Source organism: Suncus etruscus, chromosome 17 (assembly GCF_024139225.1).
Source record: "Suncus etruscus isolate mSunEtr1 chromosome 17, mSunEtr1.pri.cur, whole genome shotgun sequence".
Classification (NCBI taxonomy): Eukaryota; Metazoa; Chordata; class Mammalia; order Eulipotyphla; family Soricidae; genus Suncus; species Suncus etruscus.
The window spans coordinates 45,332,178-45,341,435 of record NC_064864.1 but is presented as its reverse complement, the minus strand read 5'-3'; the positions used below and the strand labels follow the sequence as shown (position 1 = coordinate 45,341,435).

General features: G+C 53.4%; 1 protein-coding gene across 2 annotated transcripts; it reads left to right on the top strand.

The window, feature by feature from the left end:
- The first annotated feature begins 7 nt into the window (after positions 1-7).
- POLL (DNA polymerase lambda) lies at positions 8-8,791 on the top strand. Of its 2 annotated transcripts, XM_049790869.1 has the most exons (9): positions 8-91; positions 1,116-1,333; positions 1,933-2,227; positions 2,879-3,020; positions 3,259-3,576; positions 4,385-4,558; positions 5,019-5,147; positions 7,584-7,752; positions 8,090-8,791. In XM_049790869.1, the coding sequence occupies exons 2-9, from the start codon at positions 1,219-1,221 to the stop codon at positions 8,452-8,454; spliced, it is 1,707 nt and encodes a 568-aa protein (XP_049646826.1). In that variant the 5' UTR covers positions 8-91; positions 1,116-1,218; the 3' UTR covers positions 8,455-8,791. The 2 variants fall into 2 exon arrangements, with proteins under 2 accessions (XP_049646826.1, XP_049646827.1); XM_049790870.1 differs by lacking the exons at positions 8-91; positions 1,933-2,227; positions 2,879-3,020; positions 3,259-3,576 and having other exon boundaries at positions 1,268-1,333.
- Positions 8,792-9,258: the final 467 nt, after the last annotated feature.

Genomic DNA, 9,258 nt, shown 5'->3' with positions numbered 1-9,258 from the left:
AAGAAGTTCTGAGCCAGGCCTTTCTTTCCCCTGCTCTCCCCCATTCGACTCTTCTTCCTCGCTCATTGGCTGCCCAGGTAAGTCCTACCCGGTGCCCCGCGGGGTCTGAGACCCAGAGCAGCAGCTAGATTCCTCCGGGAGTCGAGAGAGGGTTCTTGGGGGGAAGGTTCGAGACATTCCTGCTAACCCTGTGTTCCCCCGCAGCTGGGCAGGCCTGGTGCCCTCCAGCTGCGTATTCCCACACCTGCTGCTGCCATCTATTTCACCCTACCCCCAGCTGTCAGGTTAAAGCTCCCCCGACCGCAGAGGGCACCCCAACACCTGCTGCGGCCGAGCCCCAACTCCTCGCAGCTGCCGGGGCTGAACAACCCCGAGCCGGGAAGCCAGCGAAAGGAGCAGGTGCAGGAGTTTCTTCGCTGCCTCCCACAGCACCCGCACATCTTACCCCCTTTGCTACTCTTCTTTGGGGAAGTGGAATGTGAAGGTTTAGTTCAGTTATTTAGTACAGTCTAAGCTCTTTTAAGAAGGCCATAGCGCTGTATGATTTGCCTGCCACTGACCTTGTTCGAAGGACCTCATACAAATAGGGGCCTTTGAGCATCATCAGGAGTGACCCTTGAGCACTGATGTTTGTGCCTCCCCCCTCTGTTTTCTAGCCTGGCATCTCCTTTCTGGAAAGCCCTTTGGAAATGATGTGCCCAGTGCCCCGTCCCCATCTGGAGAACCCTCTGAGGAATGAGATTTCTAACACCCTCCAAACATTCTCAGTAGATCGCTACTCTACTTCCTCCAGTTCTCTGACTTTTAAAGGTTAATGGGTCAGAGTGAAGCAAAACCACTGAAATTCGGTTGCATATTGTGAGACAAACCCCCCCCCCTTTCTTTTTTTTTTTTTTTTTTTTTTTTTTTTTTTTTTTTTGGTTTTTGGGTCACACCCGGCGGTGCTCAGGGGTTATTCCTGGCTCAGAAATTGCTCCTGGCAGGCACGGGGGACCATATGGGACGCCGGGATTTGAACTGATGACCTTCTGCATGAAAGGCAAACGCCTTACCTCCATGCTATCTCTCCGGCCCCCTCCCCCCTTTCTTTTTTATATAGATTACTTCCCTCCAAGACTGTTAGTGGTCATTCCACATTCGAGGTAAAGGACTTGGTTTTCCACATGATCAACCCCTTGGCCAACTCCTCAGATAGACCAAAATTTCCGTCATCATTCCATGGACCCTCGAGGCATCTTGAAGGCATTTCCTAAAAGGAAGAAAATTCATGCCCATCCCTCATCAAGAGCCCCTGCGAAGATTCCCAAGAGGGAAGAAGGAGAAGCATCAGGAGGTGAGCAAATGAGGTCTGGGATCCGAAAAGTTCTGTCGTTTGTATTCTGATTTGCAGGTGGATGACAAAGGCTCAGATGGCACAGATGGTTAAGGAGAAGCTCAGTTAGACAGTGAGATTGTAAAACCTCCATCCATGTGCCTGGCACACAGTAGATGCCTATTAATATTTGTGGGAAGTATTCTTAGCCAGAGTGGTTCTAGGATACTCTTTCAGTTCACAGCAAGGAACAGGACATATCAGAATCTTCTCTGCAGGGTTGGAGCAATAGTACAGTGGGAGGGTGTTTGCCTTGCATTCATCTGACCAGGTTTAATCCTGATATCTCATATGGTCCCCCAAGCTCACCAAAAGTGATTCCTGAGTGCAGAGCCAGGTGTGGCCTCCAAACCAAAACCAAATCAAACCAAACAAACAGAATCCTCTGTGCTAGTTCAAGTGAATGCTCATGGGAAAATTAGCCGGATGCTTGTGGTGAAACTCTAGGAGGCAGGCAGGGCTGGGTAGAAGGAAAGGATTGTGTGGGGGCAGGGAACTTTATGGCCCATCCAACTCAGCTGAGAGTGATGACAACAGGCACCTGGATGTCCCCTCCACAGCGTGGCTGAGCTCCGTGCAGGCCCATGTTGTGCCTGCTGGCCTTGGGCGAGCCCGTGCAGAACTGTTTGAGAGGCAGATTGTCCAGCATGGTGGCCAAGTATGCTCAGCCCAGTGCCCAGGAGTTACGCATATTGTGCTGGATGACAGCATGGACTGTGAGCGAGCCCTCCGCCTGCTGAGGCTGCCCCGACTGCCCCCAACCACTCAGCTGGTGAAGTCAGCCTGGCTGAGCTTGTGCCTGCAGGAGGGAAAGCTGGTGGATACAGCAGGATTCAGCATCTCTGTCCCTGACAGGTGGGCTGTCCCAGTCTTTCCTTTAATGTGTTTGGCAGCATTTCTGCCTCTTCTTTGGTCATCAGAAGTGTTGGGGGTGAGGGAGATAATACAGCGGTTAAAGTGCTTGCCTTGCACACTGCTGACCTGGATTCAATCTCCAGCACCACCTATGTGCCCTTGAGCCACACCAGGAATATGCCCTGAGCACCACTATGTGTGATTCCTCTACCTCAGCCCCCAAAATGTTTTTTCAGGCTGGAGAGATAGTGGTACCTTGTACCACACATGATTCCCTGAATACAGAATCAGAAATAGCCCTTAAGGATCACTGAATGTTGCTTTTCCCCTCCATAGTCTGTCTTGGGGCTAGAGGGATAGCTCAAAGGCCCCAAGACAATGAGATGCAGTGTTTTTGACTACAGTAGACCAGGTTCTATCCCCTGCCTTGTATGGTCCTTGTGGTATACCACCAGGAGTGACCCCCAAAACAGCAGGGAGTAGACCCTTGAGCACTGCCAGGTGTGGTCCCCAAACCAAAAACAAACAAAAATTCAAAAGAAGTCTCACTGTCTTATGGGCCACAATTGGAAAACCAGGATTTCCGAGTAGAGGAGGATAGGAAACAGAGGTAAGACCTTTGGTGTCTAACCTGCATCGTGTTCCCTGCAGGTTCCTGGACCACCCCCAGCTCAACCAGGCCAGCCATGCCTCTCCTCCTCCTCACACAACAGCCCCTTCCACCCCAGCCCCTGTGCCCAGGCCTGTGTCTCTTCCACAGAGGGCAGAAGAAGCTCCCAGCACCCAAGCCCAGGTTAGGAGCCTCCCTAAGAACTGGAGCTGATAAATAGGGCGTGGCTCCAGGTCTCTTCTGTGAGCCACTTAGCTCTTCCTATCGTGCCCAGGATCCTAGCAGCCTGTGGGGCTCTCTCACACACCTCAGATATAGCCTCACTCTTGGGCTGATGAAGTGACTCTCCCCCACTTTTGTGGAGTCTTCCCCACAGGGTGGGGGCAGGAATTGATGATGTCATCTCCTTCCTCACCTCCAGTCCAGCTCTGATGACAAAACCACTGATGGGGAGGAGGCCTTGGTTAGTGCAGCTGACCTGGAAGCCTTGATCAGTGGCCACTACCGCAGCCCACCTGAGGGAGAAGGGGAGCCCAGCCTAGTCCACAAGGGCTTGGATAAGTGGGTCTGTGCACAGCCTTCAAGCCAGAAAGCGACCAACCACAACCCCCACATCACAGAGAAGCTGGAAGTGCTGGCCAAAGCATACAGCGTGCAGGGAGACAAGTGGCGGGCCCTGGGCTATGCCAAGGCCATCAATGCCCTCAAGAGCTTCCACAAGCCTGTCACCACCTACCAGGTACCTGGGGCTGAGAAAGGGAGTGTGGGGGGCTGCTCAGACTGGCCAGAGGTAGGTGGATGCACAGGCCTAAATAAGGTTCAGGTGTAGTGGTTAAGGTTTAATAAAGTCTGGGGCTGGAGAAGCAGTACAATAGGTAGGGTGCTTGCCTTGCACATGGCTGACCCAGGTTCAATCCTCAGCATGCCATATGGTCCCCAGCACTCTAGGAGTAATTCCTGAGCACAAACAGGAGTAAGACCTAATCATGACCAGATGTAGTCCTGAAACAAACAAAAAATTGATGAGGTCTAAGGTTTGTACCATAGAAAGGATGAGTGATGAAAGTGGGCTGGCAAACACTAGATATATATTGAAGTAGGCTCTATCCCCTTTTCTCACAACTTTGTATTTATAATTAAAAGTTAGGGTCTAGGGACCAGCAAACCCAGAGATTGGGGCTCACGGTGTGGCTTTAGGCAGCTTAGGGAAACCCTTTGAGCATGTGTCTTTTCAGGGCGAGTTCCCTGTGAGGTAAGGGTGCCCAGAGTGCAGGATCTGGTGCAATAAAGCTCAGTGTCTTTGGATTCTGCTATGGCCATGATAGTGCTGGCAGCGGCCAGAATTGTTCATGCCTCTTCCCCCACTTCTGCCAAGCTCTTCCCTCTCTGGGAACTGAGAGTTACAGCACCCTGGTAGACAACAGCTCATCTTCCAAACATCATGCCCTACTGGCCCTCTGCAAAGGCTTCTAGCCCAGACTCCCTATTCCTACTTGCTTTTGGTGTTGGGATCCACACATCCTGCCCTTCCTCTCTGCTTCCTCCAGGAGGCCTGCAGCATCCCTGGGGTTGGGAAGCGGATGGCCGAGAAGATCATGGAGATCTTAGAGAGTGGGCACCTGCGGAAGCTGGACCACATCAACGAGAGTGTGCCAGTCTTAGAACTCTTCTCCAACATCTGGGGCGCTGGCACCAAGACTGCCCAGATGTGGTATCAGCAGGTCACTTGATCTTTACTGTGTCTTTGAGCCCTTGTTATAGTTCTTACCTTGTGCCCTGATGGGTGTGAACTTGGACTATAGGGAGGCCACTTGCTAAGGAGACCCTCCTGGATCCCAGAAAGACATTCATCTGTTGTGCAAGCAGACATAGGAAGTCTGTTGTCTGACCCCTAGCCCAGCCAGGCCTTCTAGAGGGACCAGGGGCTGAAAGCCTAGAGCAATGCTTCTCTGACTATCCCAGAATCATCCCCATGCTAGGGCTGGGAACTACTCATTAGGGTGGTGGCGGGCTGCACTGGGGGGTCCTTTCCATGGCCACAGCTTGCCCCTTCTGGGCTTGGGCCTGCCTCAGTCAGCCATGTGGTCTGGGGGTGATGGAAGCCTTGCATGCATGCTTACTCACTCTTCTCATTGGTCTGCATCTTCATTGCCCTCCTAAACCCCCACATCTTTTTTCCAGGGCTTCCGGAGCTTAGATGACATTCGCCACAAGGCACCACTGACCACTCAGCAGACCATTGGCTTGAAGCACTACGATGACTTCCTGGAGCGCATGCCCAGGGAGGAGGCTGCAGACATTGAGCAGACAGTAAGCAGGGCCCAGTCAGGGAGGAAAGCTGAGCCTGTTCCTCAGGTCACAGGAGTCCAGGTGTAGAAAATGGGTCACTAGAGTGGCAAACAGAGGGAAGTGGCAAATTGAGCCAGCATCTGTGTCTTGGAGTGCTAACTTGGCTATGGGGTGACAGCACCAGCTCTCTGGGGAGGGTTCCTGGTTGCCAGATTGGCTTAGAAGCTTGAATGCTGTTAAGATTGAATGAATGGAGGCCCAAGAGATAGTACAATGGTTATTTGCCTCACATGTGGCTGACCTAGGTTTGATCCCTGTCACCATGAATGGTCTCCCTGAGCACTGCCAGGAGTGATCCCTGAGCACAGAGCCTGGAGTAAGTCTCAAACACTGCTAGGTGTGACCCCCCCAAAAAAAAAGCAAAAAAAAAAAGTTTACACATTAGAGCTATATTAGATTATGGTCAGGACTACTTGAGGATACTTCCACACAGAAGTTCTTAACCTTTTTGTTTTGGGGCCATACACAGCTGCACACACAGCTGTGCTCAGAGATTACTCCTGGCTCTGTAGTCAGAAATTACTCCTGGCAGGCTTGGGGTACCATATGGATGCTGGGGATCAAATCCAGGTCTGTGTGTGCATGGAGGATGTTCTACCTTCTATGCTATAGGTCTGGCCCTGGTTCTTAACATTTTTTGATTTGCAAAATTCTTTGCCAATCTGATGAAACCCAAGGACTCACTCCAGCATGTGCTAGGGGTGCAAAGATTCCACTCTTAATGATGTGTGTGGGGCCGGGCTGGGTTTGAATTACAGCTGTTGTAGTACATGGGGCCCTAGGGTTAGGTTTGTGCCCTGAGGAAAGCAGATCAACAGCAGGACTGAGGTTAGGCCTGAATTTAGGAGTAGAATTTTGAGGGGTTTTTCTTGCATTTTGGAGACACATCTGGAATTGCTCAATACTGTTTCTGGCTCTGTGCTCAGGAGTGTCCCCTGATTGTGCTTGGGGATCATGTGCAGTGCAGGGATTTAAACCAGTTTTGATGCATCAGCTGCATGCAAAGGCAAATGCCTCACCCCCCTGTTCTATGATTCTGCCCCTGACCTCCAATTCCTTAGTGGTGGATGCTTTGGTGTTAAAATTCATTCTCAAAATAAAATATGGCTAAGGTTCGACTTAGAGTTGGCTGGGGATTAGATTCTGATAAAAACCTTTATTAGTGAGAGGCTGGCATCCAGGTAGGGTCTGAGGTGGACTGTGTCGGTGCCTGGAGGGGCAGGCTGCCATGGACAGAGCTTGAGGCAGTTGTGACTGTTCAGTTGAAATCAGCCGTTGAGCTCCCACCAAGCAGCATGGATAGACAGGCCACTTTGTCCATCCATCACAGGCCTTGGTGCAAGTGATGACACTGTCACTCAGCCACGGTGTCCAGGCACAGAGAATGCTCCAGCCAACCCACCAACCCCTCTCAGGGATAGTAGTGCCTGCCCACCTGGCCTTCTCCCCTAACTCAGAGCCCCCCCAGCCTGAGGCTTTTTTATTTGTGATGGGATTACTTACCCTAGGCCTCCGCCCATCCTCAACAAGAGAGGGGATTAGTTTGCCTGTCTGTCAGGGGAATTGAGGTGTCCTGACTTCTGGTATCCAGGACCCTCAGAAGTTCCTGCATTCTAGGGTGGAGGCAGATGCCATCTGCATATGAAAGGCCCCGTGTCCTGTCCAGTCAGAAGGCTAATGGGTTTACCCCCCTCCTGAGCAGCTCTGCTGTCTTCCTCCCCTCCAGGCCACTGCTCCTCCTCCAGGCACTAATCTGGGCCTTGCCAGTCTGCTTTTTTTTTTTTCTTTTTGCTTCATTGGGCCATACCTGGCTATTCCCAGGGCCTACTTGGGTTCTGTGCTTGGTAGGAGACAGTCCTAGTGCTCCTAATTTGACACCTAATTTGATAGCATGGCGTGTCAAATTGAATCTGGCTTTCCAGTGTACAAAAGTTGCACTCAGTCCCTCGAGCTCTTTCTCTCGCCCCCCTTTGCCATTTTTTTCTTTCCTGGGGAATGTCTGTGCTCCATTCTCCCCAGCCTGGGAGCAGGAACATTGCTCCTGCAAGCTGTAGGGCCCTGGTACCTCTGCTTGAACCCCTGCCTTCCTTCCCATCCCACACTTGCATTCCCGGCTGCAGAGTTCTGGCCCCTGCTTCCAAACCCTTTGTCCTAAGCAGAATTTCCCAGACTGGGCATGAAGGGAGGCAGGAACAGAGAAAGCCAAGCCCTAGAGGGGAAATACCATTTCTCGCAGAATCAGAGTGCACAACTCCTAACTCTGTCCCCCAGGGATGGGAGAGCAGTTTCCTTCCTGTCCCAGATCCTGGTCCATGTCTCTGCTCCCTGGTGAGAGCCCAGGTGCCTGGTGGGGAGAGCAAGGTTTTCCAGCCTCCCCTGCTCGCTGTTTTCTCCCAGGTCCTGGAGTCAGCTCAGGCCTTGTGCCCTGGGCTGCTGTGTGTGGCGTGTGGCTCGTACCGACGGGGCAAGGCCAGCTGTGGGGACGTGGATGTGCTGGTCACTCACCCGGATGGTCGCTCTCACCAAGGTATCCTCAGCCGCCTCCTAGACAGTCTTCGGAAGCAAGGTAAAAGCTCTGGCCTGGCTTGGACAGGGTGGGTGCAGGGCGGAGCCGGCCACCCCATTACCCCCCATGTAACCCAAGGCAGAGGGCAAGGTGATTGCTTGGTGAGAGCCCATGTGTTTCCTGGGCAGAGCCACTTTTCCCAGAAAGATGGCCAGAAATATCCGTGGGGGAGGGCTGTGCTTTACATTTTAGGGGCCGAGCCTGAGCAGGAGGGACTAACTGGAAAATAGGTGGACAAGTTGACAGCATGTTAAGATAACCGGGGTACCAGGGATTAGGGGCCCCTGACCTAGCAGTGGCCCTGCTAGCCCTCTCCCTCTTCCTCCCCTGTGGACAGGATTCCTGACCGATGACCTGGTGAGCCAGGAGGTAAACGGCCAGCAGCAGAAGTACCTGGGCGTGTGCCGGCTGCCAGGGCCTGCACGGCGGCACAGGCGGCTGGACATCATCACGGTGCCCTACAGCGAGTTTGCCTGCGCCCTGCTCTACTTCACTGGCTCAGCGCACTTCAACCGCTCCATGCGCGCCCTGGCCAAGACCAAGGGCATGAGCCTGTCCGAGCATGCGCTCAGCAGCGCTGTGGTCCGGAGCCCACGTGGCCTTAAGGTGGGGCCAGGCCGAGTGCTGCCCACCCCCACGGAGAAGGACGTCTTCAGCCTGCTGGGCCTGCCCTACCGTGAGCCCGCCGAGCGCGACTGGTGACCCGGGCTGGCTGGGCAGGCGGAAATTTCTCCCACCACTCGGAGGAGGAGGAAGAGTCTGCCCAGCCTGCCTTCACTCCAGGAGAGTTTGGATGTGGCTCCAGCCCTGTCTTGAGCTGGTTTCAAAAGAGCCGCGTCCCCATCCCACGAAGGGGTCTGGCTGCAGGAGGGGAGTGGGCACCTGAGAACTAGCATTGCCCTGGTCCCTGCTGAGTGGGAAAATCAGCTACTTCCCTGGTTTCCTGTTCTCCCTGCTTCCTGCACAGCTGAAGCCAAGGGGTCCCCCTGGCCTGGCACAGGCAAGGCACAGGGGCCCAGTAAAGTGCACTTGACATTCATTCTGCCTGCTGTCTGAGCTGCCGCAGCCGGCCTGCCTTCTGCCACCCAGGTAGGCTGGAGGTGAGGACCAGAAAGCCACGAGCTATCCAAGTAGATCAGAGCTGGAGGTGAGGTGAGGGATGGGCACGCAGTAATGAACTGAGTTAAAGAGTTAAGCCAAGTTCAAGCTCCTAGTTATTAGGAGCTTCTTTCCCCATCAGCATCTCTGCTGGGCCCTGCCCCAAAACCTCCCTCTGGGACTCATTCAGAACAACCCAGTGGTAAGTTGTTCACCAATGGCAGGTCTGGGCAGTCAAGGCAGGCTGCCTGAAGGAGAGGAGGAGATACAGGCTGACAAAGAATTAGCCTGTTTGAGGCAGGTCAGCAGGCTGTTTGGGGAAGACTAAGAACCTCAGGAGAAGGCCAGGTGGGGAGTGGAACTGAGGGGCTGGATGGACAGAGCAGATGGGTTCAGGATGGGTTGGGT

Excerpts from the sequence above, each read along its gene's own strand:
- POLL (XM_049790869.1), top strand. The coding sequence starts at position 1,219 with ATGGACCCTCGAGGCATCTTGAAGGCATTTCCTAAAAGGAAGAAAATT. Across the intron at positions 4,559-5,018 it reads CCCAGATGTGGTATCAGCAG|GGCTTCCGGAGCTTAGATGA; the intron begins GTCACTTGATCT and ends TCTTTTTTCCAG. Across the intron at positions 5,148-7,583 it reads CTGCAGACATTGAGCAGACA|GTCCTGGAGTCAGCTCAGGC; the intron begins GTAAGCAGGGCC and ends GTTTTCTCCCAG.